The sequence below is a fragment of the Saprolegnia diclina genome (genome assembly GCF_000281045.1).
Source record: "Saprolegnia diclina VS20 unplaced genomic scaffold supercont1.6, whole genome shotgun sequence".
NCBI lineage: Eukaryota > Oomycota > Saprolegniomycetes > Saprolegniales > Saprolegniaceae > Saprolegnia > Saprolegnia diclina.
This window is the reverse complement of record NW_008246073.1, coordinates 942,374-965,289: the sequence shown is the minus strand read 5'-3', so window position 1 is coordinate 965,289 and position 22,916 is coordinate 942,374. Positions and strand designations below refer to the sequence as shown.

The 22,916-nt window shown below is 60.1% G+C and overlaps 14 protein-coding genes across 15 annotated transcripts; 7 read left to right on the top strand and 7 right to left on the bottom strand.

Moving 5' to 3' along the window:
- Nucleotides 1-130: 130 nt before the first annotated feature.
- On the bottom strand, nucleotides 131-1,587 carry SDRG_02831 (hypothetical protein). Its single transcript, XM_008608435.1, has 4 exons — nucleotides 1,439-1,587; nucleotides 1,052-1,388; nucleotides 680-994; nucleotides 131-630 (listed from the first exon to the last, which is right to left on the bottom strand). The coding sequence occupies exons 1-4, from the start codon at nucleotides 1,555-1,557 to the stop codon at nucleotides 298-300; spliced, it is 1,104 nt and encodes a 367-aa protein (XP_008606657.1). The 5' UTR covers nucleotides 1,558-1,587; the 3' UTR covers nucleotides 131-297.
- A 245-nt stretch (nucleotides 1,588-1,832) lies between these two features.
- On the bottom strand, nucleotides 1,833-2,314 carry SDRG_02830 (hypothetical protein). Its single transcript, XM_008608434.1, has one exon. It carries the CDS (start codon nucleotides 2,280-2,282, stop codon nucleotides 1,872-1,874), a length of 411 nt encoding a protein of 136 aa, XP_008606656.1. The 5' UTR covers nucleotides 2,283-2,314; the 3' UTR covers nucleotides 1,833-1,871.
- Nucleotides 2,315-3,312: 998 nt separating this feature from the next.
- SDRG_02829 (hypothetical protein) lies at nucleotides 3,313-3,855 on the top strand. Its single transcript, XM_008608433.1, has 2 exons — nucleotides 3,313-3,677; nucleotides 3,729-3,855. The coding sequence occupies exons 1-2, from the start codon at nucleotides 3,346-3,348 to the stop codon at nucleotides 3,784-3,786; spliced, it is 390 nt and encodes a 129-aa protein (XP_008606655.1). The 5' UTR covers nucleotides 3,313-3,345; the 3' UTR covers nucleotides 3,787-3,855.
- Nucleotides 3,856-3,987: 132 nt separating this feature from the next.
- On the bottom strand, nucleotides 3,988-4,425 carry SDRG_02828 (hypothetical protein; the record flags this gene model as incomplete). The annotated part of the gene is made up of 1 exon (XM_008608432.1): nucleotides 3,988-4,425. The coding sequence occupies one exon, from the start codon at nucleotides 4,423-4,425 to the stop codon at nucleotides 3,988-3,990; it is 438 nt and encodes a 145-aa protein (XP_008606654.1).
- A 409-nt stretch (nucleotides 4,426-4,834) lies between these two features.
- SDRG_02827 lies at nucleotides 4,835-8,929 on the top strand. 2 transcript variants are annotated; one of them, XM_008608431.1, is made up of 4 exons: nucleotides 4,835-4,972; nucleotides 5,053-5,321; nucleotides 5,406-5,819; nucleotides 5,866-8,929. In XM_008608431.1, exons 2-4 carry the CDS (start codon nucleotides 5,214-5,216, stop codon nucleotides 8,791-8,793), a joined length of 3,450 nt encoding a protein of 1,149 aa, XP_008606653.1. In that variant the 5' UTR covers nucleotides 4,835-4,972; nucleotides 5,053-5,213; the 3' UTR covers nucleotides 8,794-8,929. The 2 variants fall into 2 exon arrangements, with proteins under 2 accessions (XP_008606653.1, XP_008606652.1); XM_008608430.1 differs by having other exon boundaries at nucleotides 5,053-5,819.
- Nucleotides 8,930-9,878: 949 nt separating this feature from the next.
- Nucleotides 9,879-11,396, bottom strand: SDRG_02826 (hypothetical protein). The gene has a single exon (XM_008608429.1). The coding sequence runs from the start codon at nucleotides 11,296-11,298 to the stop codon at nucleotides 9,964-9,966; it is 1,335 nt and encodes a 444-aa protein (XP_008606651.1). The 5' UTR covers nucleotides 11,299-11,396; the 3' UTR covers nucleotides 9,879-9,963.
- A 1,102-nt stretch (nucleotides 11,397-12,498) lies between these two features.
- SDRG_02825 (hypothetical protein) lies at nucleotides 12,499-13,898 on the top strand. Its single transcript, XM_008608428.1, has 2 exons — nucleotides 12,499-13,262; nucleotides 13,316-13,898. Exons 1-2 carry the CDS (start codon nucleotides 12,534-12,536, stop codon nucleotides 13,862-13,864), a joined length of 1,278 nt encoding a protein of 425 aa, XP_008606650.1. The 5' UTR covers nucleotides 12,499-12,533; the 3' UTR covers nucleotides 13,865-13,898.
- Nucleotides 13,899-14,110: 212 nt separating this feature from the next.
- On the top strand, nucleotides 14,111-15,191 carry SDRG_02824 (translation initiation factor 4E; the record flags this gene model as incomplete). The annotated part of the gene is made up of 6 exons (XM_008608427.1): nucleotides 14,111-14,126; nucleotides 14,179-14,246; nucleotides 14,288-14,449; nucleotides 14,499-14,576; nucleotides 14,629-14,765; nucleotides 14,810-15,191. 6 exons carry the CDS (start codon nucleotides 14,111-14,113, stop codon nucleotides 15,189-15,191), a joined length of 843 nt encoding a protein of 280 aa, XP_008606649.1.
- On the bottom strand, nucleotides 15,177-15,620 carry SDRG_02823 (hypothetical protein; the record flags this gene model as incomplete). Its single annotated transcript, XM_008608426.1, has 2 exons — nucleotides 15,177-15,544; nucleotides 15,594-15,620. 2 exons carry the CDS (start codon nucleotides 15,618-15,620, stop codon nucleotides 15,305-15,307), a joined length of 267 nt encoding a protein of 88 aa, XP_008606648.1. The 3' UTR covers nucleotides 15,177-15,304.
- A 216-nt stretch (nucleotides 15,621-15,836) lies between these two features.
- Nucleotides 15,837-17,936, top strand: SDRG_02822 (hypothetical protein). The gene is made up of 2 exons (XM_008608425.1): nucleotides 15,837-16,442; nucleotides 16,510-17,936. Exons 1-2 carry the CDS (start codon nucleotides 15,894-15,896, stop codon nucleotides 17,893-17,895), a joined length of 1,935 nt encoding a protein of 644 aa, XP_008606647.1. The 5' UTR covers nucleotides 15,837-15,893; the 3' UTR covers nucleotides 17,896-17,936.
- A 256-nt stretch (nucleotides 17,937-18,192) lies between these two features.
- SDRG_02821 (20S proteasome subunit beta 1) lies at nucleotides 18,193-19,003 on the top strand. The gene has a single exon (XM_008608424.1). It carries the CDS (start codon nucleotides 18,246-18,248, stop codon nucleotides 18,954-18,956), a length of 711 nt encoding a protein of 236 aa, XP_008606646.1. The 5' UTR covers nucleotides 18,193-18,245; the 3' UTR covers nucleotides 18,957-19,003.
- Nucleotides 18,990-20,564, bottom strand: SDRG_02820 (TKL protein kinase). Its single transcript, XM_008608423.1, has 4 exons — nucleotides 19,828-20,564; nucleotides 19,638-19,775; nucleotides 19,396-19,590; nucleotides 18,990-19,338 (listed from the first exon to the last, which is right to left on the bottom strand). Exons 1-4 carry the CDS (start codon nucleotides 20,520-20,522, stop codon nucleotides 19,035-19,037), a joined length of 1,332 nt encoding a protein of 443 aa, XP_008606645.1. The 5' UTR covers nucleotides 20,523-20,564; the 3' UTR covers nucleotides 18,990-19,034.
- Nucleotides 20,565-21,365: 801 nt separating this feature from the next.
- On the top strand, nucleotides 21,366-21,812 carry SDRG_02819 (hypothetical protein; the record flags this gene model as incomplete). The annotated part of the gene is made up of 1 exon (XM_008608422.1): nucleotides 21,366-21,812. The coding sequence occupies one exon, from the start codon at nucleotides 21,366-21,368 to the stop codon at nucleotides 21,810-21,812; it is 447 nt and encodes a 148-aa protein (XP_008606644.1).
- Nucleotides 21,813-21,867: 55 nt separating this feature from the next.
- SDRG_02818 (hypothetical protein) lies at nucleotides 21,868-22,836 on the bottom strand. Its single transcript, XM_008608421.1, has 5 exons — nucleotides 22,722-22,836; nucleotides 22,614-22,673; nucleotides 22,372-22,564; nucleotides 22,183-22,325; nucleotides 21,868-22,130 (listed from the first exon to the last, which is right to left on the bottom strand). The coding sequence occupies exons 1-5, from the start codon at nucleotides 22,764-22,766 to the stop codon at nucleotides 21,954-21,956; spliced, it is 618 nt and encodes a 205-aa protein (XP_008606643.1). The 5' UTR covers nucleotides 22,767-22,836; the 3' UTR covers nucleotides 21,868-21,953.
- Between the last annotated feature and the right edge of the window lie 80 nt (nucleotides 22,837-22,916).

The window sequence follows — 22,916 nt, the reverse complement described above, 5'->3', positions numbered from 1 at the left end:
AGAGCCACTCGGCCACGATACTGTAGTTTGTCACACACGAGCTCGGAGCCGCCGCTTTCGACGCCGTCGCGTCATTCAGGCCACGAAGAGCTCGAATCGCGACAGGAGCGTACACTGTGCTCGGCTCGAACGATAGATATCGACATTTTGGATATATCCTATACAATTATACCTTTACGGACCACACGCATCATGATATCTTCCTTCGCAAGGTCCAGTACACTTAGCTCTACCCCCGCCGACGTCACTAGCACTATAAGGCCGACACGAAACTCGGGTCTATTGTTGCGTCGTCATCTAGTACGGGCGGGAGCTGTTTCGTGCCTTCTTGAGGCCGCTCACGTCGCGCTCTACGGACGCTCGGATGCCTCGGGTTGCTTGTTGTTGAAGTCCTGACGAGGCCGACCACTTGCACAGACGCGAGTCTTCGCCGCCCGTGAGAAGCATGTTGTCGTCCCAGTCAATGCAGCGAACCGCCGTCTTGTGGCCGCCGACGAGCTTGGCCTGCGGCGTGAGCGACGACTCGCCGAGCGTCGCTATGTTGACCGTGCCGGCATGGTCGCCCGTCACCAGGTGCAGCTGGTCGCTCGTAGCATCGTACTTGCAGTCGATTAAATACTCGGTGGGCATCTACCAAGTTCAATAAGACAATATATACAGACAAACGAGACCGGTGTACGTGGAGTGCGTTGCACGCGTCACGGATCTGCGGGAAATGCGCAAGGCGCTGGGCCGTCGTAATGTTCCAGAGGTCCAGCGTCTCGGAGCCAGTGAGGAAAGCCATATTGTGCAGCTCGTGGCCAAAGAACGCGAACTGCGTCACCGCGCTCTCGACGTTGATGATGGAAATGATCGCGTCGTCTTCGTCGGCGATCGTGCAGTCAAAGAGGCACACGACGCCGTCTTCGGACGCCGTGACGACTTCGGACCGGCGCAGCGGGTGGAAGCGGACGCGCGTCACGTTGTCCATGTGCGACTCGCCATACTCGCCGAGCTATAGACGACAAGAGAGACAAGTCAGCCTGACGTGTCATCAGCGACGACTGGTGACCTTGCGCGCGGTCCGCGTGTCGTAAAAGACCGCCCGGTCGTTCGTGCCGCACACAACGAGCGTGTCGCCGCAGCCCATGGAGCACGTCCACACTTCGCTGCCGACGCGGATGCTCTGAGCTGGTCCTTGGTCGGTGCGCAAATCCCATAGCTTCATCGTGCCGTCGTTCGAGCCCGAGAGAACGCACCACGGCGACGTCTCGGACACGCAGACTTCGTTGATCGATGCATTGTGCGCGGCAATGACGCGGTCGCACGTCAGCGTCGATCGGCTGCGCGCCTGGAGCGTCTTGTCCGAGAGCGCCAAGATGACATGGTCCTTGGACGCAGTTGTCTTGCTATATGGCGAGGCCGTGAGGATGCGTGCCATGCTCAACGAGAATGGTACCAGTCCATGACATATTCGTAGTCCTGGTCTTCGCGTGTCATTTGCAGCGTCGCATCTTGCTTGAAGTGCGTCACCACCGTGCTGCTCAGCGCGAGCGTCTGCGGGTTCGCCAAGGCCATCTTGCAGGATTGGATCTGGCGAGATATTGCTGGCCCACAATGTGTCGCCCAATCAGCATCCAGTGTTATCCGGATGCGCAAGGTGATTGGTGCCTGCGAGATGGTCATGGCCGGGTCGACTGGGCCTGCCACATGCGCCCTGACCTGCCGCCATGGTGCGGGACATGCTTGCAAGCTACCTGCAACGTGGCAGCAGCGATAGCGAGGGCAAGCGACATGGCAGTGTCCACCGCGAGGCTAATGTCTCTTGGGCGTCTCGAGGTACACTGGACAAGTTGAGAGGTATACGCATAGATTAGAGGAGGTTCGTTCTACTACTTGGTGTAAATGGGCACGTACTCGACGACGCCGTTCTTGTTCATGCGCGTCTTGCGGATCTGGCGGAGCTGCTTCTTGGACATGGTCTTGAGCTTGTGCGTCTTGGAGATCTGCTGGACCGTCGACGACTTCATTTCGTTGGCCATTCGCCGCTTCTCCTTTTCTTCGCGCGCAATCTTCTTGTCGAGGCGCTCCTGCTTCTTGCGCGCCGCAATCTCGTGCTCGAGGTCCTTCATCTCCTTCTTCTTGGCCTTCATCGCCATCTTCTCGTCCCACGTCGTGCTCAGCGTCTTGGTCGCCTTATACGTCATCATCGACTTGCGCTGCGTCTGCGTCTTCTTCCACGGCCGGTTGCTCACGGGCTGGCCGCGGGGCGGCGCTTGCGTGCTCGGCGTGTCCTTGGCCATCTTGGAGAATGCGAAAACCTTCCGAAACTTATGCATTTGCTACGCCAACCTCGAAAGCCGCAGCCAACCAATTTCGACGCCGCGCCGAAAAATCTATTTGTGGCAGGTTTATCCGGATGATACGCATGAACGGATACGTCGCGCCAAGACGCTCACCCTGACGCTCACCAGCTCGCTGCTACTACGATAGAACGACCATGCTACCACGGCCTTGCTCAGAGTCCCTCAGTGGACAATTCGTCGTTGCACTGAGAAAGGGACTAGATTCAGAAGCTGTCCAAGGTGCTTGCTGCAGGAAACCGAGCGGGTTGGAGTCGAGCCCATATTCCTGTTACTGTTAGCAGGCGACGGCCCTGCAGATTCTGGAGCGTAGTGGAGTCTAGCTACAGTATTGTAGTGCTGGTGGTGACCTATGAGAATTGCACACACGGTGGAGTGAATGGGTAGCCGTAGTTGTTATTGCTATGGCTCTGGGACTATCTGGAGTACGATGGCGCTGGAATGAAGACGTCGCGAATGGCGGCTCGTTGGAACCGGCGACTTGTTGCTGGTCCAAATCAGTACTAGTAAGGGTTCTAGTTTTGGTTTGGAATGGGTGCGAGAACGCTCCTTCCCCAAGCGTTGCGTCGGGTTGCTTTCGTCGAGCATTCTTGCTCGTGCACCACGACTAGCACCACTGCGTGCGCGTCGACTAGCCGCCAACATGCTGCGTTGCATGTTCTCGGAGTTCATTTCTCATGCGCTCGCAGCACTCCGGTAATAGTTCTTATTGGGGAACCAGCGTCGGTGCATCACCCAAGCAAGTAGAAACTGCTCGACGCAGTCGTTTGTGGAGTGAGCAGGAGTTGAATGCACTTCTCTTCGAGTACCAAGAGGTCATGGCAGGCCGGCATTGGCATGCGCTCGGCCATGGTTGTCGTTGACCTCCGGTGAAGCTGCATGTTGAGCCTCACACGCCTGGGCGTTTGGCTGGGCGGGTGCTCGCATTAGCGGCTGAATACTCAAATCAAGATATGACAAACATTCGGAATAAAATTGTGCCATTTGCGACCGACCGCCCAATATGTCGCTCGTCGCCGACTACTCGGACAGCTCCGACTCGGACGTTGAGACGCCAGTCGTCGTCGCGCCAGCCGCCGCCGTCGCTGCGCCATGCACGGCCAAGCCCATCGCGCTTCCATCGGCCGACGATCTCTTTGCGGGAACGGTCAAGCCGTCGAGCGTCTCTGCGGGGCCGAGCTTCCTCGCCCAGCGCCAGACACCCAAGCCGACCAAGCGCGCGCTCGACGAGCCAACGGTAGCAGCGCCAACAAAGAACGCCAAGGTCAAGACGCGGTCGCTACTGCCGCCGCAGCTCCGGAACCAAAGGCCCAACGTCTCGACCGAGGACCTCAGGTACAGCCCGGCGAATTCTTCGAGCCGTCTACTGACCCTTCTTTGTGCTAGTGCATGGAACACGCGGCAAACCATGAGCCATCAAACGAGTTCTACTAAGAGTCAATAGACGACGCGGTTCCTGCAGCAGGTAGCCCCGGTGGCTTGGTCGCGATCACTCGGGTTGCTCCGAGGGCACCGTGGATTGTCGCCGGCTCGGCCATCGCGCCGGCGGCTCAACAGGACAGTAGGAAAACGACGATATATTCGAGTCACAGCGACTCTGGGTATAGTCGTGGAAGAGTACGGGACAGGCAGGGCCGGCCATTCGTTACTGCGGCGCAACATCCTCTGTCGCGACGTTGTGGGCTGGCGCCGACGCCTCGCGCTCATCCTCTTCGTCATTGATGGCGGCCACCACAACGGGCGGTGCAGCCTTGGGCGGCTCTGGTATGACCACGTCGGGTTTTCGAAGCGAGGCCAGGAGCGCGCGGATGCCCTCGAGCTTCGCTTGCAGCGCTTGGACGCGCGACGGAAACTGCTTGAGGCGCGCCGCATACCCGACGAGCGGCGACGTGGTGTCGGCGCCGCCATCCAGAAGGCCCATGAGCTCGGCGATCTTCTCCTGTAAGCTCTCTTGCGTGTCCAAGAGCATGCCGACGTAGCCGTCGCACTTTTCGATCTTAGGCCAGAGCGCCATGTACATGCCCACGGCGAGGTGCGACGCAGAGGTCTCTGGCGGCAGCATCGTCTCGCTCTCGTCGTCCATGTGTCGTCCGTCGGCCTCGCAGATCATGCTCTCGACGGCGGTCCTTCGGGTCCTGGCGCCGCCAACCGTGTTTTTGGGCCGCGATTCTTTCGAATGGCACATCCATTGTATTGCATACAAATCGAAAGAGACACCACTCTATTTTAATACAACGCGCCGTGGCCACCAACCACTTCGAACTTCGCATTCAACACTTCGGTCCCGGCTACTTCGATTCGAACCCACACGTGGCACGCCCACAACGCATCCCTCGCATCCGTAGGCAAATGGAACCCACGGTTCAGCGACCATCCTCCCGCCCTGCACTGGTCATCCTCATTGAAGGCTCCGGCGTGGGCGAGGCTGATAGCATGGTGCCTGCTCCTCACAACCACCACCAACAAAGAACCCGCCGCTGGCGACCCTTCCAGTGTCGTCGTCGACGTCGCCGCATGTCCCACGGCGCGCGATCTCTCGTTCTGCCGCCCATGATCGATAGCGATGTCCCCGTCGCCGTCGATGGCCAAGTATTACACGTGGGCTGCAGTAACGAGCGTTGTGGCTGCAGGTATGGGCGCTCTACCACGGCGACGCGGTCCCGTCCATGTCCTTGTCGCGAACGGCAAAGTCCTAATCGAAGCGCATTAGCTAATGCGGGCCAGTGCGCTTGTGCGCAGTCTCTCCCGCGTCTGGCGCTAGAAAACCGAAACATCCGGATACGACAGGTCCTAATTAGGCGCAAATACCCAATCTATGGCGCGGTATCCGGGCGAAACAAGGCGTAAGGCCAGTGCATCCTAATTCCCAAGATGACGGGCGGCCGACCAGGCGATCGAGGCGCCGCAAGCCGCAGCAATAGCCTGCGCGGGCCGGCGCCGTACCTGCACAGTGCCCGCGAGGAGCAGCTCTACAAACTCGTAAGTGACCTTAGCGAAGCATGTCGTCAAGACAACAATGCAAATGCTCTTCGGGATATGCATCTCATCGAGAATCTGGAGAAGAGCGCCAAGGACATTCTGTCGCACCGCTCCAACAACAACAGCTCGATGATCGAAGACAAGCGCCGGCGCCTCTCGGTCGAGCGCAACGCCAACAGCGACGACGAAGGCGCGCGGCTCGGCCGCGATCGCAGTGCGCCACAGCCGACCGCGCCGACCCGTTACAACATGCCCACGTTTTTTTCCAGATCGAATCTCGGCCCGAGCATGCGCGGACCGCCGGCCAAGCCCGCCCGACCGCCGGCACGCAGCAACGGCATGGCCGCCTTTGACGATGACGACGACGACGACCACATCCCCGACTATGCGTCGCGTGAGACTGCCATCAACGCCCGCGACGCGCTCTGCTCGCTCGATGCGCTCTCGACCGACGAGCTCGACATGCTCGGGTCGTCGAGTGCCTACGGCGATGGCAAGGTACACCCTCCTTCGTTCTTGTCGCGACAGAACTCATGCGGTATAGCGTATGAATGACGACGAGGACATTGAGAGCATTATGAACCACGCCAAGGGCAGCGTCTTGAACCAATATGGCCCGCCGTCGCCGTACGGGCAGCCGCAAAAGCCGCGCGCCAACAGCCGCGAGATCTTTCGGCAAACGACCGTCGACGCCAAGTCGCGCAAGGCGACGACAGCACCGACCAAGACGTCGAGCCAGAGCATGGTGCAGCAGCGGTCGGCGACGTTCCTCGACACGCCCAAGAAGACATCGGACGGCAACTGGAAGGAGGGCGGCGACTACGTATACACGCACCTCGGGTCCAAGATCTTTGGCAAAGCGACCAAGGACAAGCTCATCTCCGTCTCGTCGTCGTCGCTCGGCCCTCGGAGCAAGCCGTCCTTTGCCGACCCAAAGCTCTCGGAGGTCGCGTCGCCGCAGGCCAAAGTGAGTTTGATGGGCCGCAGCACCGGTAGCGGCGACTCGTACGGCGGGTCCGAGTCGGACGAAGGCTACCTGCCGCTGCGCGGGTACCAGTACCAAAAAGAGGCAACCTCGTCCGACACGAGACGCCTCGACGTCCTCGAGCGCGATCGTAACGCGCTGCAGGAGCGGCTGCGGACCATGGAAGCCGACTTTGCCGCCAAGATTGCGGCGCTGGAGGCGTCGGTCGTCGAGAAGGAGGCGCGCTGCGTGTCGCTGTCTGACCAAGTGATGACGGCCAACGCCGCCACCGAGGCGCTCAAGCTCGAAGTTGTGGCCAACGATGCGACGTGGCAGACGCAGTTTGAGGCCGCGCACGCGTCATTAGAGGCGACGGTCGCGCGTCTTGAGAAGGAGAAGCATGCGCTTCTGTCCCGGCTCGAGACGTACGAACCCAAGCGGCCGTCCAGTGTCAACCTCTTTGCCCAGCGCATCATTTGGCACCTCAAGGAGATTCTGCGCGAAGACGAAGCCGACACGGCATCGGCAAGCAGTGAGCTCTCGGAGGAAGCGCGCGCCAAGGCCACGCGCGTCGCAGCGCTTGTCAACCGATTTGAAAAGTCGAATGCGCAAGTGCAAGCCAACTTTGCGCAGCAGCTGCGGCACGACATCAAGACCATCGGTATCCGTGCGTTCGAGGAGCACCCGGAGAACGTCGCTTCGAAAACCAAGCTCTTGGATACGATTGCAGAGCTCCAGGCGCAGCTCCGCGACCAGAGCCGTGCCATGGACGCGCTTGCAGAGGAAGCCAAGACCCAGCAGAGCCAGCTCGAAATGGCGCTTCAGACCGCGATGGAGCGCGATGCCGACGTGATGGACCTCGAGTCGCAGATCCAGCGTCTCGCGCAGACCAACGACGCGGCGGCCAACGCGGCCCACGATGCGACGCTGGTGCTGCTCAAGGACAAGACGTCGCAGCTTACGGAGGCGCACACGGCCGTGACGCAGCTCGAGGCGGAGGTGGCAACGCTCCACGAACATGTGGCCCAGCTCACGAGTGCGGTCGCGGCGCGGGAGAAGGACCTCTCGGCGGCCCGCGCCGCGCTGGTCTCTGCGACGAGCGACAGCAACGAGGCCAACCATGTGGCGGAGCTCACGCAGGCACTCGAGACCGCGACACAAGCCCACGCGACGCAGCTCCGGGCCGCGTCGACCAAGGCCCAAGACGAGATTGCATCGTTGAAGGCCCGGATCGTTGCGCTCTCCAAGACGTCGAGCACCGATGCCGCTGCCTCGGACGCGCTGACGGCAGCCAAGACCAAGATCGCAGCGCAGGAAGCCGAGCTTTCGACGCTGGAGGCGACGATCGAGGACCTGCGGCGGCAGCTCGAAGACGCGCTGGCGCCGACGATCAACCCGATGCCGGCCGACGAGTGCGTCAAGAGGGTTCGCTTCGAAGACGATGTCCTCAAAAGCGCCGAGTCGACATCGACGGTCCATCTCCAGCACATCCTCAAGAAGCGCGACGAAGAGCTGCATGACCTCAAGACGGAGCTGTACGAGCGCGCGTGCGACGTAAACGCGCTGCGCGCCGAAGTCCTCGGCAAAACCGAGACGATCGAGCACTTGTCCAAGAAGCTGGCGGCCAAAACCAACCCGAGTCTCGACAAGCCGGCACCGACGTCGACGATGCTGGTGGCTGCAAACCCGCAGACCACGTCGATGTTGTTGGCCAACCCGGACATGGCCAAGATGGAGATGTTCCTCTTCAACTCGCTCTGCGCCAAGCAGCAGGAAGTCGACGACCTGCTCGTCGAGCTCGATCGCCGTGAAGAGGCGGTTCGCGCTGTGTGCGCGGCCGAGATCGAAGCGCTCCAAGCCGAAGTCAAGGTGCTGGAAGAGCGCTACACGGAGATGTCGACAGCGCTCAAGCTCGCGCACGAGCAGCAGTCGCACCTCGAGACAGAGACGGAAATGCAGCTCAAGAGCATCGAAAACAAGCAAAAGCAGATCAAGTCGCTGATTTCGCTCATGGCCGAGAAGGAGGCCGAGCTCGCCGAGCTCGACGAAGCGCTCGCGATCGCCGAGATGCAGGTCGAGCACCTCAAGGCGCAGTACCACGTGACGTTCACGATCGAGCAAGAAGAGGCCTTTGCGACGGCGTACGAGGAAGGCGGGCGCATGAGCTCGTTCTCGATGAAGGCTGGCCGCGAGTCGTTTGCGGAGCGCGGCAAGTTTTTTGAACGCATGAGCCTGCACATGGACGACTCGGACTTTGAGATTGAGGACCTCGCGCCGTTCCGGTCCCGCGCCAGCTCGACCAACTCGCTTCTCTCGGACAAGGGCACCAAGCCAAGTACGAGCAGTACGTCGGCGGGGCTCAATTCGGCGGCGGCCGCACTGAGTGCCACCAGCAGCAAGCCGTTCGAAGACGACATGGAGTACGGGTCGCCGCGCTTCAGCTGCCTCAGCTACGGCTCGGCCCGCGACTCGAACATTTCCGTGACCGAGTGGGACCCCGAGTTTTAACAAGTCCTACACTACTATCTATGCCACACAAAACATAAAGCGCACGAGGCGCAGCGACCGAAGCTGCGTTCGCGTTGACCTATTCGTCCCTTACCTAAACCCTAATCCAGCACAAAGCGTGTCCGTTCTCTCGTCAGTCTTGTCATTGTCTATGAGGATACTAGTCATATTGGTGTTAACACCTTGTGACGTAGGACGCCCGAGTGACTGTCATGACGGCGCGACGGTGAATATGAGAATCGTGGCGCACGGCCAGGTACGTACGCGCAACGTAGAACGAGGAGAACGAGAAGCACCGACGTGCCAACGTCTGGTCTAGTGACCCCAAAAGCGCCAGACGCAGCTCCAGTGTCCTTGTCAGTGTCATTGTCATCCATGTCCGACCAAGACGCCAATAGATCGCAAAAGTTTGGGGCCCACGCAAGACGACGGATGCTCTGCCGCGAGCAGGAGGGTTGTCGTCTTGTTGATAGGCAGGGAATTTTCCCTTTTGGCCGGCTCACTAAAGACGCAAGGCGCCAGGAGGCGGCATGGAGCAAACGAGCACCAAGCCCGAAAGGTCGAGCGCAGCGGTCGGTCGTGAAGAAGCGGTCGACCACCGATATTTTGTCACTTGGACCGTCTCGAGATCATCTGTCGCTTGTCGAACGGGCGCAAAGCGTAGCTGGCGAGGCTCACCACTGGCCCTAGCACGGTGTTGAGGCGTGTATCCTCGACAACGAGTCGACAAGACGCCGTCGTCCGAGCAAGGATAATTCCGTGAGGGTTACTTTGACTCACGTCAGGAATACATAGATGCCTACGAGAGGTTCCACATAAGACAGAATAAACTATAGACGACACCTTGCCAACTGTGTGCTTTTGACGCTGGTAAGGACGCCGGCCCACCGAGACCTTGTGTCGGCTGCCATCACCATGAATGAGATTGTCTCATCTTGACGGTTTCACCCAATCACTTCCGGGCGTTTCATGACGTGGCACTCGGAGTCGCCTTTTCGCATGCAGCCTTTGCGCGAGCCGAGAACGGCGGGTCGGCAGAGCAATGCTCCTATGTATCGCTTGGCCGCTGCCAGTATAACGTACTAGTAGCGCAACTCGGACCTTATTTCATATATTCACACTATATTACGACGACACATTGTCCTCGCTCTCGAGTAACTTGCGACTGCATCAAGCGCCGAGCCAATGGTTCTGGCCAAACTGCCAGCCCATAGTCGCGCCGGACGAAATCCCGAGGAAGAGTCCGAGGACGAGGATCGCGCCAGCCGACTCGCGGTCTTCTTGGGCCACCAAGCGTGGGCCGAGCCCGATCGTGATCGTGCTGAGGATGCCCGTGGTCATGCCCAGCGCAAAGTTGACAAAGAGCTGCCAGAAAATGTTGAAGTCGTGGGCGGCACCCATGCAAAAGAGCGGGTTCTGGCCGCCGCCGGGGAGACCCAGCAGCAAGCACACAAACAAGAGCCAGCGCGCGACCGACCAGAGCAAGCACGTTTTGATTGTAAAGTACTTGTACGCACTTGGCGCGAGAAGGCGGCCGAAAAAATCGCCATAGTTGTAGCTCAAGAGCACGCCGTTGACGTACCAGCCGCCCCACGTCGCAGCGCCCGCGAGCTGGAAGCCAGACGAAATGCCAATGCCCGGGAAGGCCGTGAGCGAGCACAAGAAGATGACAAACTGACACGCAAACGGCACAGCGATGACGCCTGCGATGCGCCACAGGCGACCCCACAGGACGCGCAGCGGCTCGGCCTCGCGCGCGGCGGTCGCGTCGTCGTTGGCCGCCATGAGGTACGCGACGCCGGGCAGCGACAGCACCTTGCGGAAGACACACACTGCGGCGCCGCACACGACAATGAGGATGCTAAAGAAGATGTAGAACGAGACCTTCTGGATCGACGCGGTCTCGGAAGCAAGCGGGTGCAAGCCGCCGACGCAGAGCTGGATGAGCGTGCTGATCGTAACGTTGAGAAAGCCGGACGTGCCATTGCCGAGCTGGACCGCGTTCGTAAAGGTCGCGTCCGGAAAGAGCGCCGAGAGGCTGTAGAGCGACGCTTCCGCGAGCGAGTTGGTCAAGCCGACGACGCCAAACGCGACCAGGACGACGATCGCGCCAGACTCTGGCGATGCGTCGCAGGCGTCTTGGAGCAAAATCGCGATCGCGCAGAGCGCGTAGAGACTGTACCCGATGCACACGCGGCGCCAGAGCCCGAGCTTCTTGTCGAGGCCAAAGAGGATCTGCACCAAATGGCCCACAAACATGGGCCACGTCGAGACGGGCGTCGTCAGATACGCAAAGTTGAAGGACGTCGACGCAAAGCGCGACTGGTAGTAGTTTTGGGCCGACAAGCACGTGTAGTACGCCCAGAGACACGACGCGTTGAGGAAGAGGAGCGACCACCAGAGAAATCGCTTGTGGGCCGCGAGCGACTCGAGGACGTGCGTCGGGAGCGCGAGGCCGTCGTCGTTGACGAGGTACACCTTGGTGAGCGGCGACTGGTCGAGCATCGAGGCGAGAAAGCAAAAGCAAAAGCAAAAGTGAGCCCGTGACAGCGAGCGAGGGCTAGCAGAGTTGGCGGCCAGCTGGCGTTCGGAAGTACCTTGAAGCGCGTGACGCAGTGTGTCTGCATTGCGTGAGATGTACTAAGTAGCTGTCCCTTGACAGCGATGTGCTAGGGGATAGGCTACGGCGTGAGCAATGCAGCGCCGTGGAGATGGTCGACGCGGCCAAAGAGACCTGGCAAGATATGTTTGGTATTGCGGGGACATTGAATATGGACGTGTCCTTGAAAGTCGAGCTGCTGACGTCTCGGGTCCTGGCAGCACCAGCGACGACGCTTGCATCGATGCGGGGCGCGTCACGCTTGCGATCCGCTGACGACTCTGCGAGGCCGGTTCGAATACCCCACGTAGTGGCCCGTCGGTGGCGAAGGCAAGACCTATCTACCTGATCGGCGCGTTGCGTCAGCTTCGTTCAAGGTACTCGCTCGTATTCGGTTGTATCTTCAAGGATCGCCAGATCGTTTCCGCCAATCCTGTGCCGTAAAAAATGACGTGGCGCGCTTTCGTGGTGCCAACTGTGGGATGCGGGTGATTCCTGGTTTGCGTCAGTGTCGCAATGATCCCTTGGTGAATTGCTCTCGTCGTCCTTCAAGATTGAGGTGATCGGCACGGGTGTTTCCTTCGTTGCGGTGTGAATCGCTTCGATCGTAGCAGCCATTTTGCGTCACACAACAGTATTTGCTCAACCAATACGATGACCAAGCGCGAACGGCCATGCAGCACGACGGCCGGGATGCCAACTCGCTTGACGGCGCTCGATACGCAGCTACAGCTCAAGGACTTTGAGCTCGCGTCCAAATAAACACTCTAGGATCGCCTGGAGACCGCACGGTTGGCGGTTGAAGCGCAGTGCGCAGCGGCTACGATCGAGCGCTCGACGCCTGCTAGCTGCTGTCGCTCGTGATCCAATTTGAGCAAAAGGAAAACGCAGTGCTCAAGGACGTGAATGCGATACGCTAGCGAGGTGTCCAAGGCCGTCTCATCGGTTGTTTGTCGACCGGCCTGGACGTTTTCCGGATACTATTCCGTAACTCAAACCATCGAATGCAGTACACGTCAATTAGTGTTACTGTATACTTTAAGCAAGACGGCGGTACACACGAATTAAAGTCCCGCCAAATCGAACAAGTGGCCAATCACAGGTATTTTTAGCTCGCGCCTTTGCGTCCGACCAGAGTGGCATGGCGGAGCTGATGACGCCGCCGCCCGCCCGGTCGTCGCCGCCGCTGACGCCGCCCGTGACAACGCGATCATCGTCGTCGAACCCGCTGCAGATGGTCATCCAGCGCCTCCAAGGTGAGTGCGAGACGCTGCGTGCTGAGAAGCGCGAGGTCGAACGCAAGCTGTCGCACGAGCAGCAGAAGGCGGCGCGCGTCCTCATGGAAGGCAACGAGATGCAGCGGCGCTGCCTCGTCGAGAACCAAAAGCTACAAAGCGACGTGATCCATCTCAAGGAAAAGGTGCGGGAAGCCCACGGCAGCATCGAGGTGCTCACCGAACGCATGGCGCGCGCCGAACACAACGAGCGCCAGACCAACGAGCGCTGTGCGACCTTGTCCGACATCATCAAGGACCTCGAGGCCGAGGCCGACCGCGCGCGCCGGACCATCTTTCACTTTGAGCAAGAGGTCGAGCGTGCCAAGGTCACTGTCGCCCACGCGACAGCTGAGCGCGACGACGTTCTCGAACGCACCGAAGCCGATGCGAAGCGCGTACGGCAGCTATGGGAAGAGACGCTCTCGCAGCACGCTGCGCAGCTTCGATCCATCGAAGATCAAGCAGCCAAGGCGAAGCGCGAGGCTGCCCACCACGCCAAGCGCGGCGCCGACAAATCTGCGACGATCAAGGAGCTGCAGGACAAGGTCGCTGCCGCCACGAGCACGATCGCCCAAGACGCCCACCGCTATGAGGTACATGAGGAGCCTCTACCATTCAACTTCTCGACAAAAGTTCACATACCTAGCGACTCGAGCGCGACTTGAAAACGACCAAGACGGAGCTGCGGCATGTCCAAGAGCAAAACACCAAGCTGACCGAGTCGGTGCAGTCGATCGCTATGCAGCTCGAGACCCATGTCAGCATGCTACGCGCCACCGAAAGCCGGCTCCACGAGGCAGCGGAAGACGCCGAAGTCCAGCGCAGGTTGCGGCTCGAGAAGGAAACCCAGCTCGATGACGTCCTCGGAGAGCTGGACGCACTTCGCTCCGAGTTTGTGACGAGCCTCGACGCCCACGAAATGCAGGTGTCGGAGCTGCAGCAAGAAATGGCGCAGCGCTGTAGCGACCAGGCACAGCGCATCGCGGCGCTCGAGGCCGAGCAAAAGTACGCTGCGTCCGTCTCGGCGATGCTTGGCGGGCACATTGGCGACTACAACAAGGTACTTACCTCGGTCAACCACAAGCTTGCCGACATGCACGATCGCATGGAGCACGAGCCGCCCGAGACCGCCAAGCCACCCCACACGCCACGACGACCGACTGAGGACACGTCCATGAGCATATTTGCACACTAATGTCAATGCACCGACTACACGCTACCTACCAGCTGCGAGCTACGAGTTCTTAGTGCATATATTGCTGTTGTATGAACGGCGACGGAAAATGACATGTACGTGGGCGTGCCACGTACTGTGGCGCAAATAACCTGTAAAAACATATCGTTTTTCGTAAATATTCGTTTGTACAGTGGCGCCGAGCGACGGCCGCCCGTGTTTTTGAACAGAATTCTTGCCACAGCAGCGGCGACGACGAGACTAGCGATGGCGGACGCCGAAGGTACGAGCGTTGCCGCCCATGGCCGTGGCTCATGGCAGCGATGGTGGCGCAGGAGAGACCGCGATCCAGAACTCGTACTGCTTCTGGTACATGAAGAAGAACACGGGCGGGAAGGCGGCGGTATGTGGCCGACGAAAATCACACCCTACTATCTCTATCAGCTGGATGACCAGGAGAGCTACGAGAAGAGCATCAAGGAGCTTGGCGAGTTCAAGACCGTGCAGGGCTTCTGGCGCCTGTACAACCACCTCATTCGGCCCAACGATCTCCCCAACACAACCGACTACCACCTCTTCAAGACGGGCATCAAGCCCATGTGGGAGGTACTACGACGCGAGCAGCATGCATGGTGCCAACACTTGACCATTGTAGGACGCGGCGAACCGTCGTGGCGGCAAGTGGATGATTCGCATTCGCAAGGGTGTCTCGTCGCGCTACTGGGAAGACCTCGTACGCCTCTCTCTCTCGTCTTGGCGCGCGTACGATGCATATGTGCGTGTAGGTGCTGGCGATCATTGGCGAGCAATTCGACGTCGGCAACGAGATCTGCGGCGCCGTCATGTCCATTCGGTACAACGAGGATATCATCTCGCTTTGGAACCGGAACGCCGACAACAACGAAGCCTGCTACAGAATACGGTACGTTTGGCGATTCTGACGCGCTTGTCCGAGTGGAAACCTAGCGATACCATGCGCAAGCTGCTCAACTTGCCGCAGTTTGTCGTGCTCGAGTACAAGCGCCACGACACGTCGCTCAACGACAACTCGAGCTTCCGCAACACGACGGTGTGGCGCACGGGCGAGAAGGGTGTCCGCACGACCGACGAGAGCGAGGCCACGCCCACAGGCGAGACGCCGAGCGCCCACCCACGCCATACGCGCGAGAGCGGCCATCGGTCGTCCAACATGGACCGTACCAACACGTCCCGGGGCAAGCAGCGCGATGGCAACGCGACGTCGACCCGCGGCGCATGGACGCGCGACCCGACGGTCCGCGAGCAGCCAAAGAAGAACCGGTCGAGCAGCTTTTCGCAAGACGAAGACGGGTGGCAGACGCAGCACTAGCGCGCGAGACCCATACCTCCTCCACCTCATCCTAGTACACATACGATCGATGACCTCTGTCGCAGCTATGTTCGACGCAGGCCAACGGGTTCTATTACGATATACAAAGCGGTCTATGCCTCGGGCGCAGGCGAGGACGTCGCGGCGGGTGCGTCGGCGGCCGGCGCCGGCGTCTCAATGCCCGGCGGCATGCCCACCTTGCGCAGCGTGTCGTTGAAGATGTAGACGCCCGAGACGCCGCCGAGGACGACGGCGATCGCGACGTCCAGCAGCGGCGTCCGGCGGCGGATGCGCGGCTGGAGGCGGAAGTGGGGCGTCTTCCCGGAATTCATTGGCGGCTCGGCTTTCCGGTTCTGCCGGGTGCAGCGACGTGTGGCGAAAACATGTCTTTTCGCAGTTTACCACGAAATACCACGTGAAAAACACCATCGAGCAACCTTCATAAATGAATATTTACACTCCTCTCGATGTGAGGTGCTTCTCGCCGTCGCGCCGCCGTCATATCCGATAGCACATTATAGTACAAAAAGAATGCGAGGTAGACAATAATGCTAATGTGTGTTGCTTGCAGGCGGCGCTCTGGCCAAGGCCGTGGTCGTATGGTGCGCAACCGCGCCTTTTTCACACACACTGTGTATTTTCCACGTGTATTTTCCACGTGACAGAATTGGCAGCACAACACGAGCACGTGGGGTCGGTCAGATGAACCCGTCGAGCAGCGCGTCGCATGCGCTCGTGTCGATCATCAAGCTCGCGGGCTCGGTGCAGGGCGCGCTCCTCCGCGTGGGCGAGACGTACATCTTGCTCAACTGCGGCGACCCGTCGCCGGCGGCGCCGACCGCGATCACGTCCATGACCACGATGGGGCTGCCGCAAGGTAGCATTGTGAGCGCCGTCTTGATCACGGACTGGCGCATCTCGAGCTGCGGCATGCTGCCGCCGTTCCTCTCTGTCTACAACACGCACCACAACCGGCGCAACAAGGACAAGACCAACAAGGTGCCGCCGCCAACGGTCTTTCTGACGCACGCGACGCGCGCGCTGCTACCGCACATTCTGCGCGAGACCAAAGGCGGCGACTGCAACGTGTCGTTCTTGAACGACAGCGCGATCGCGGCCGTCTCGTCGCTCGCGTTCGACCAGCCATGCGTGCACACGGACCCGCGTGGCACACAAATCACGATCACGGCCCACCGCGCCGGCCACGTCGCCGGTGGCGCCCTCTACACGATCGAGGTCGACGGCACGCAGGTAATATGATGACATCAGCATCCTACTTCTCTCTTGTCAACGGCCATGATGACACTATGGACGCTAGGTGGTGTTTGTCGATGGGTTCAACCTCCACGGCTCGCGCGTGCTCTTGCCCGCGAGCTTGCCACCGCGGCCACCGCACATTGCGCTCATCCGCGGCAACTACTCGGTGACAGTCTCCGAGACGCGGACCGTCATCGAGCGCGAGTTTTGCAAGGTCATTCATGACGTGATCAACCTCAAGGGCAAAGTCGTGATCCCGGTCTTTGGCGTCGGCTGCTTCTTCCACGACATTCTCTCGCTGCTCACCGACTACTGGGTGCGCATGGAGCTCACGCACGTGCCCTTGTACGTCACGTCCGACACGCTCCTGCACCAGCAAGCCAACCCGTTCTACCACGCACTGCTTCTCGACTCGTACACGGACGCATTTGGCCGCCGGACGCGGCTGCCTGTCTACAAGCTCCCGAGTCTCCAGACGCTCCAGGAGCCACACACGCCCATGATCGTCTTCTCGGAAGGCGCGTCGCTCACGGCCGGTGACACGGCGGCGGCGCTCCAAGCCATTGGCCAGCACGTCAACAACCTCCTCGTGCTCTCCGAGTTTTGCACAAAGGGCACGATCAACCGCTCGTTTCTCAACAACGAAGTGTGCGCCGAGCTTTCCAAGGCCTTCCATGCGTCCATTACCTGCCGCGTGCACGAACTCCCGAGCGGCGAAGAAGTCGACGCGCGCGACGTGGCCGAGCTCACGCGCCAGCTCAGCCCGCGGCACCACGTGGTCTTGGCCGGCGTCGACGACGGGCACATCGCCTGCTTCCACGAGGCAATTCCAAGCGCGAGCCGACTCACGCCCTTCTCCGTCCTTGGCGATGACGACCTCGTGCTCAGTGTCCCACGAGACATTGGCGTCCGCGTCCGCTCCAACGTCGCGTTCAACCGCGGCCCGATGACGACGCTCCTTGTGGCCGAGCCGCGCAAGAAGATGGCGGTCTATGGCGAGAGCAGTCTCCGCCGCCTCAAGAAGAAGCGCCATACGCTCGAGTACGACCACTCGTGGAAGTACCCGAAATCGTCGGCGATCTCCAAGCGCCCGAAAGAGTTCAAGAAGCGGTCGGGCGGCGCAAGCTTCATGCTCCAGGACCTCCTCGTGAACGACGCCCCCGACTCGGACGACCCGGAAGAAGAGATGCAAGCGAACGTGAGCGACGTGCACGATGGCATCTACCACGCGCTGCACCAGTGGATGGGTGTCGCCAAGTACCCGATCGAGCGCCGGCCCATGAGCGTCGAAGTCGGGTCCGTGCAAGTCGACGTGAGCACCGACTGGTCCATCAACATGCGCTGGTCCGTCGACGACGAAGAGCTCGCGAGTCGCGTCTTTGGCCTCGCTCAGCGCGTCGTGCAGCAGCAGTACGGCGAGGCTCACAACCACTCGTACCACCACTAGCACCACTTCTACATAATACTACATGCTTCATGCTGCATTCATCGATGCTACTACACGCAGAGGGTCGATGGCGGTCCATTGAACGGCGATGGCCTCATCGAGCGCGCGTTTCGCACCCGACACGTCGCGAAGGGCGTCCATATGTAGCGAGGCCATGGCTGGCGTCGTCTTCTGGGGCCGCCCTCCATGCCACCTGGCGCCTGGCGCTAGCTCGGCTTGGACGTGCCGCAGATTTCGCGATCTTCCGAGATCCTCTTAAAGTGAATACCTGGTATTTATGTTCTTATAGAGGTACAACGAAAGCAGCAGCACCCCAGAAGCAAAGGAGCCGCCAACAAAGCAGATCCACGATGAACATGGCGTCCGGGTACGGGTATGGCAGCGCTGGCAGCAGCAGCGCGACGCAGTTCGACGAGAGCAGCGGCTACAACCTCAAGGCCGGCGAAGTGAGCTCGGGCACGACGATCATTGCGGTCAAGTACGCGGGCGGCGTCGTCCTCGGCGCTGACAGTCGCACGTCCACGGGCACGTACGTGGCGAACCGCGTCTCGGACAAGCTCACGATGATCCACGACCGCATCTACTGCTGCCGGTCGGGCAGCGCGGCCGACACGCAGGCGCTCTCGGACTATGTGCGCCACTTTATGGCGTCGCACGCCGACGAGCTCGAGGGCGACGCGTTGCCCAAGGTGCACACAGCCGCCAACTTGTTCCGCAAGCTCTGTTACGAAAACAAGGACCGCTTGATGGCCGGCATCATTGTCGCCGGTTACGACGCCGTCAAGGGCGGCCAGGTGTACTCGGTGCCGATCGGCGGCGCGTTGGTCGAGCAGGAAGTCGCGATCGGCGGGTCGGGCTCGACGTATATCTACGGTTTTGTCGACGCGCACTGGCGATCGGGCATGACCAAGGAAGAGTGCGTCGCATTTGTCCAAAAGGCTCTCTCGCATGCGATGGCGCGCGACGGCAGCTCGGGCGGCGTCATCCGCACGGTCACGATCGACGCCAACGGCTGCGAGCGCGGCTTCGTCGCCGGCGACAAGCTCCCGTTCATCTTGTAAGCGCGTGTTATAACAACAACAACAACACGATCCTGCATGCTACACACGGTCTTTTTTGTTATATAACGTAGGAGGAAACTAGTGCTTTTGCTCTTCCATGCTCTTGCGGATCGTATAGTCGCGGAGCGCGCTCACAATCTGTAGAAAGGACGGACGGAGCTCGGGCTGGCGCGCCCAGCACGCCTTCATGAGCTGCGCCAGGAACGGCGGGCACGTCTTGGGCACGACGGGGCGGAGGTTGCGATTGAGGACGCCGAGCGCCGCCTGGATCTGCGTCATCCCGTCGTACGGGCACTCGCCCGTGACGCACTCCCAGATGACGATCCCGAACGAGAAGACGTCGGCCTTCTCCGTGTACTTTTGGTTGCCCAGCACTTCGGGCCTAATGGCCATATTGGACATAAGTCGTCCGTGCTAGAGATGACGAGAATCGACGTACGCCATCCACTGCACCGTGCCGCAGTTGCCCGTCATCGTCTGGACATGCGCCTTGACACGCGAGAGGCCAAAGTCCGAGATCTTGATCGCGTAGTTGCGGTCGACGAGCAAGTTGGGGCTCTTGAGATCACGGTGCAGGATCGGCGGCTGGAAGTTGTGCAAATAACTCATGCCCTTGGCCGTATCGTTGATGAACCTTGCGGTGCATGAGTCCCTTGCCATACGCAGTAAGAGGACGCGTACCCGATGCGCATGAGCTCGTCGATCGAGCGGCTCGTGCGGAGCACGCCCCAGAGCGACCCGCGCGGCAGAAGCTCAACCACCAAGCACCGGTTGGGTGGATCTATGCAGGCGCCAAGGAGCCGGCAAATGTTCGGGTGCCTACATGCGGTCTCCTTCCATCTTTGCTCTGGTGAATGAGGAGTGCACGCACCGGAGGACACTCATGATTTCGACTTCGCTCTGGAACTCTTCGAGGATGTCTTGGCGCAGTTCTTGGCAGATGAGGAGCTTGACCGCCACCGGACGGTCGCGCCACTTGCCTTCGTGGACTTTGCCAAAGGCGCCTTCACCGATGACGCGGCCGAGCGACACTTCACTGAAATTGATGTTGCGCGACTGCACCGGACGCCCGACGGCTGGTGCGGCATGGGGCGTTGGGGGCTGCACCGGTGCCGGCGCCGGACGCGCGGGTGCGGCCTCGGGCTGCGCCGGCGGCTTCTCGTCGGTGCCACCGAAAAGCGGCGAGCGCAAGAAGAGCGGGATTTTGGCTTTGCGCGCGACGTCGAGCTGGATCTGCGGCGCGCGCGGCGGCTCGGCGGGAAAGTCGTTGCCAGACGGCTTGCGCTCGACGCGGCCGCCGTTGTTCTTGACGGTAGCGACGTCGGTCATGTCGTTTTCGTCGACCGCCGGCTCCTTTGCTGGCTCGTCGTCCTTCTTCTTGGGCGTCGGGCGCTGGTACACATTTTCGTGCGGGCTCAAATGGTGGTGCGGCTTGGGCGGCTTCCGGAACGGGTCGTCGCGGTCGTTGGCCGCTGCTTCCATGTGCGACGTGCGGATCGGCGAGCCAAAGGTGCCAAAGAAGTTGCCCATCTTGAGGCCACCTTTGTGCGGCCGGTTGATGTTCATGCTAGCGGCGACGACTCGAAACGCGAAATGAGTGAAGCAGGGAGAAAGCGGCAGCTGTACGAAGAAGGTGCGTTAGAGAGCATTTTGTTGTATCACAATTTTCGGTGCGTGCGCCAAGATCTTACGCCGACGGCAGCTGGACGACTCGTGTAGTGCCCGTTTGTATGCATGGTTGACACATGCTTCTGGCGTCGATCAGGATTGGCGGAAAGAAGCCGTCTTATGAGCTCGTCTTCTTCTCGCAACACTCGCGCTCAGTATACGATCGCCGCTGTCCCAACCTGCTTGTGTGACTGGAGCGGGATATCAGCGTCGTCGCATATGCGTCTACTTGCTGACTTCCGTGACCGTGATGGCGTCCGACGCTTCTTCATGCTAGTAGTTCGCGCCTCCTCGTCGTACACCGAGGTTGAGGCGACGACAACGGCACCGACCAACGACTGTCGTTGCAGCGATGGAAGGCCCGGTGCGAGCGTCGTTGGTGGAAGTGACGCAGCGCTGTCACCACACGGTAGTGTCTACTTTGGAACCAAGCCCATCAATGTCGTTCGTCGTCAACGAGAAGGAGTGAGTGCAAAGTCAAGTGCAAAATGGCGTGGCACCTTCAAATACTGTCGCGGACCACTGGCAACGCGTAGCTGCGACCCTTGTACCTGGTCCCTCAATGCGTGCACGAGGCCGCTACGAGAGGCTACCAATACGAACCTTCGTTCGCAAAGAGCTCGTCGTCCTACAGCGATCCATGCGCGGGAGACTCCCTGAGAGGTTGAAGTTCACACTTGTTGCACTGATTTTGAGAGGTCCTGCAGCATCGAATACGAAGATGCTTCGATCTTGTGTACCATGGACTCGAACGCTCGGTTCCGGCGCCGCGTCGCCGACGATGAAGAGGCCGGTGTCGCCGTGAGCCCGCGCTCGGCCATGCGCAATTCTGCGCCGCGCTTCGCATGGAAGCTGCCGCTCTGTCTTCTCTTGCTCGGCTGCCTCCTTGTGTGGAGCCTCTCGGCGGGCGGGGAGCACCCAAGTAGCGAGCCCCAGCTGCGCAAGGTCATGGCGCCGCATACGACGCTTCGCTTTTGCGGCGTCCAAAAGAAGATGGTCCTTCGCGATGACCAGATCAACGACGACTACTGCGACTGTCTCGAAGACGGCCTCGACGAAGCTGGGACAAGCGCCTGCTCGCACATCGTGCCCGTGGTCGAGTTTACGTGCAAGGACGCGGCCAAGATACCAACGACCGTCGTACATGATGGCGTTTGTGACTGCAGCCTCTGCGAAGACGAAGCCTAGACTGCTGAGGCGCCCCTCCGACCTCTCTCGTTTTGCATGCTCTAGCGCAAGTCGTCCAAGACAACCCATCTCGCACTAGGATATGGAGAATGAAAATGCAAAAAGGACATCTTCCTCGACTCTGATGACGACAATGACAGCTTAGTTGTGCGTCAGCACCATCTTGATGCTGCTGTCCCGGGCGTGGCCCTCGGGCGCCTTGGGCTGGAACTTGCATTTGAGGAAGAGCTTGTACGCTGGCTCGTCAACATTGTTGCGCACGCTGGCGACGATCGCAAACACGTCCCGCCCGACCTCGGCCGACGTCGTCGCAATGTCCTATACGCCATGTGCGCCCCTCCTTGACGGACATGTCAACGATATGGCGTACCTGGATGATGTAGTCGAGCATCTTGGTGCCATGGCCTTGTTGGCGATGGGTGTCGAGGAGGCCAAACTTTTCGATGAGCGCGACCTCGACGCCATTGTCGTACGTGAAGCTCCAGCGCGCCGTGCCCACGGGTGCATCGCCGACTGCGTCACATGAGCGCCATAGATCATCATGGTCGTCGCTGCGCACCAAAGATGAGGACGTGCTTGCACGCGTTCGTCACGTCGAGGTTGTCAAAGAGAGGCGCGTCAAACATGGCCGTCGGCAGCGCAAAGATGTTTTCGCGCAAGAGGCGGCTAAAGCTCCAGTCGCCGAGGATTGGGCTCGCGTGCACATCGATGCGGAACGCGCGCAACGTCACTTGGTTGATCGGCGTATTCTTCTGCACATTGGGCATGAGCCTCTCGCCTCGGAGCAGCATGGTGGTCTACCTTGAGCAGCATTAGCACCTTGCACTTGCCAGTGTGGCCGCAGATGGGACACTTGACGCCCTACGCATGAGCCATCGTCATCCTAGCTGCATGGACCGTCCATCCTACTTGCTCGTGCTCATGGTTGCACACTCGACACAAGTTGCTGCTCATAATTTTCGACCTCTCTTGTTGCCGTCTGCTGGGATCCCGGCCCTCGTTAGAAGGCGTTTACGGAATCGCCCTCGTTACAAGCCTATTTGCCGCCTCGCAGACATGCCGAATTTAATATCGGATAATGCCGAATTTAAACAGTAAATTCGG

Coding starts and splice junctions, on each gene's coding strand:
- SDRG_02831 (XM_008608435.1), bottom strand. CDS start 1,557: ATGGCCTTGGCGAACCCGCAGACGCTCGCGCTGAGCAGCACGGTGGTG. Junction 1,389..1,438: donor TACGAATATGTCATGGACTG/GTACCATTCTCG, acceptor CTCGCCATATAG/CAAGACAACTGCGTCCAAGG. Junction 995..1,051: donor ACACGCGGACCGCGCGCAAG/GTCACCAGTCGT, acceptor TGTCGTCTATAG/CTCGGCGAGTATGGCGAGTC.
- SDRG_02830 (XM_008608434.1), bottom strand. CDS start 2,282: ATGGCCAAGGACACGCCGAGCACGCAAGCGCCGCCCCGCGGCCAGCCC.
- SDRG_02829 (XM_008608433.1), top strand. CDS start 3,346: ATGTCGCTCGTCGCCGACTACTCGGACAGCTCCGACTCGGACGTTGAG. Junction 3,678..3,728: donor GTCTCGACCGAGGACCTCAG/GTACAGCCCGGC, acceptor TCTTTGTGCTAG/TGCATGGAACACGCGGCAAA.
- SDRG_02827 (XM_008608430.1), top strand. CDS start 5,214: ATGACGGGCGGCCGACCAGGCGATCGAGGCGCCGCAAGCCGCAGCAAT. Junction 5,820..5,865: donor GTGCCTACGGCGATGGCAAG/GTACACCCTCCT, acceptor CATGCGGTATAG/CGTATGAATGACGACGAGGA.
- SDRG_02826 (XM_008608429.1), bottom strand. CDS start 11,298: ATGCTCGACCAGTCGCCGCTCACCAAGGTGTACCTCGTCAACGACGAC.
- SDRG_02825 (XM_008608428.1), top strand. CDS start 12,534: ATGGCGGAGCTGATGACGCCGCCGCCCGCCCGGTCGTCGCCGCCGCTG. Junction 13,263..13,315: donor AAGACGCCCACCGCTATGAG/GTACATGAGGAG, acceptor TCACATACCTAG/CGACTCGAGCGCGACTTGAA.
- SDRG_02822 (XM_008608425.1), top strand. CDS start 15,894: ATGAACCCGTCGAGCAGCGCGTCGCATGCGCTCGTGTCGATCATCAAG. Junction 16,443..16,509: donor TCGAGGTCGACGGCACGCAG/GTAATATGATGA, acceptor TATGGACGCTAG/GTGGTGTTTGTCGATGGGTT.
- SDRG_02821 (XM_008608424.1), top strand. CDS start 18,246: ATGAACATGGCGTCCGGGTACGGGTATGGCAGCGCTGGCAGCAGCAGC.
- SDRG_02820 (XM_008608423.1), bottom strand. CDS start 20,522: ATGAACATCAACCGGCCGCACAAAGGTGGCCTCAAGATGGGCAACTTC. Junction 19,591..19,637: donor GACGAGCTCATGCGCATCGG/GTACGCGTCCTC, acceptor ATGCACCGCAAG/GTTCATCAACGATACGGCCA. Junction 19,339..19,395: donor GGCACGGTGCAGTGGATGGC/GTACGTCGATTC, acceptor TATGGCCATTAG/GCCCGAAGTGCTGGGCAACC.
- SDRG_02818 (XM_008608421.1), bottom strand. CDS start 22,766: ATGAGCAGCAACTTGTGTCGAGTGTGCAACCATGAGCACGAGCAA. Junction 22,326..22,371: donor CAAGCACGTCCTCATCTTTG/GTGCGCAGCGAC, acceptor CATGTGACGCAG/TCGGCGATGCACCCGTGGGC. Junction 22,131..22,182: donor TGCTCGACTACATCATCCAG/GTACGCCATATC, acceptor CATGGCGTATAG/GACATTGCGACGACGTCGGC.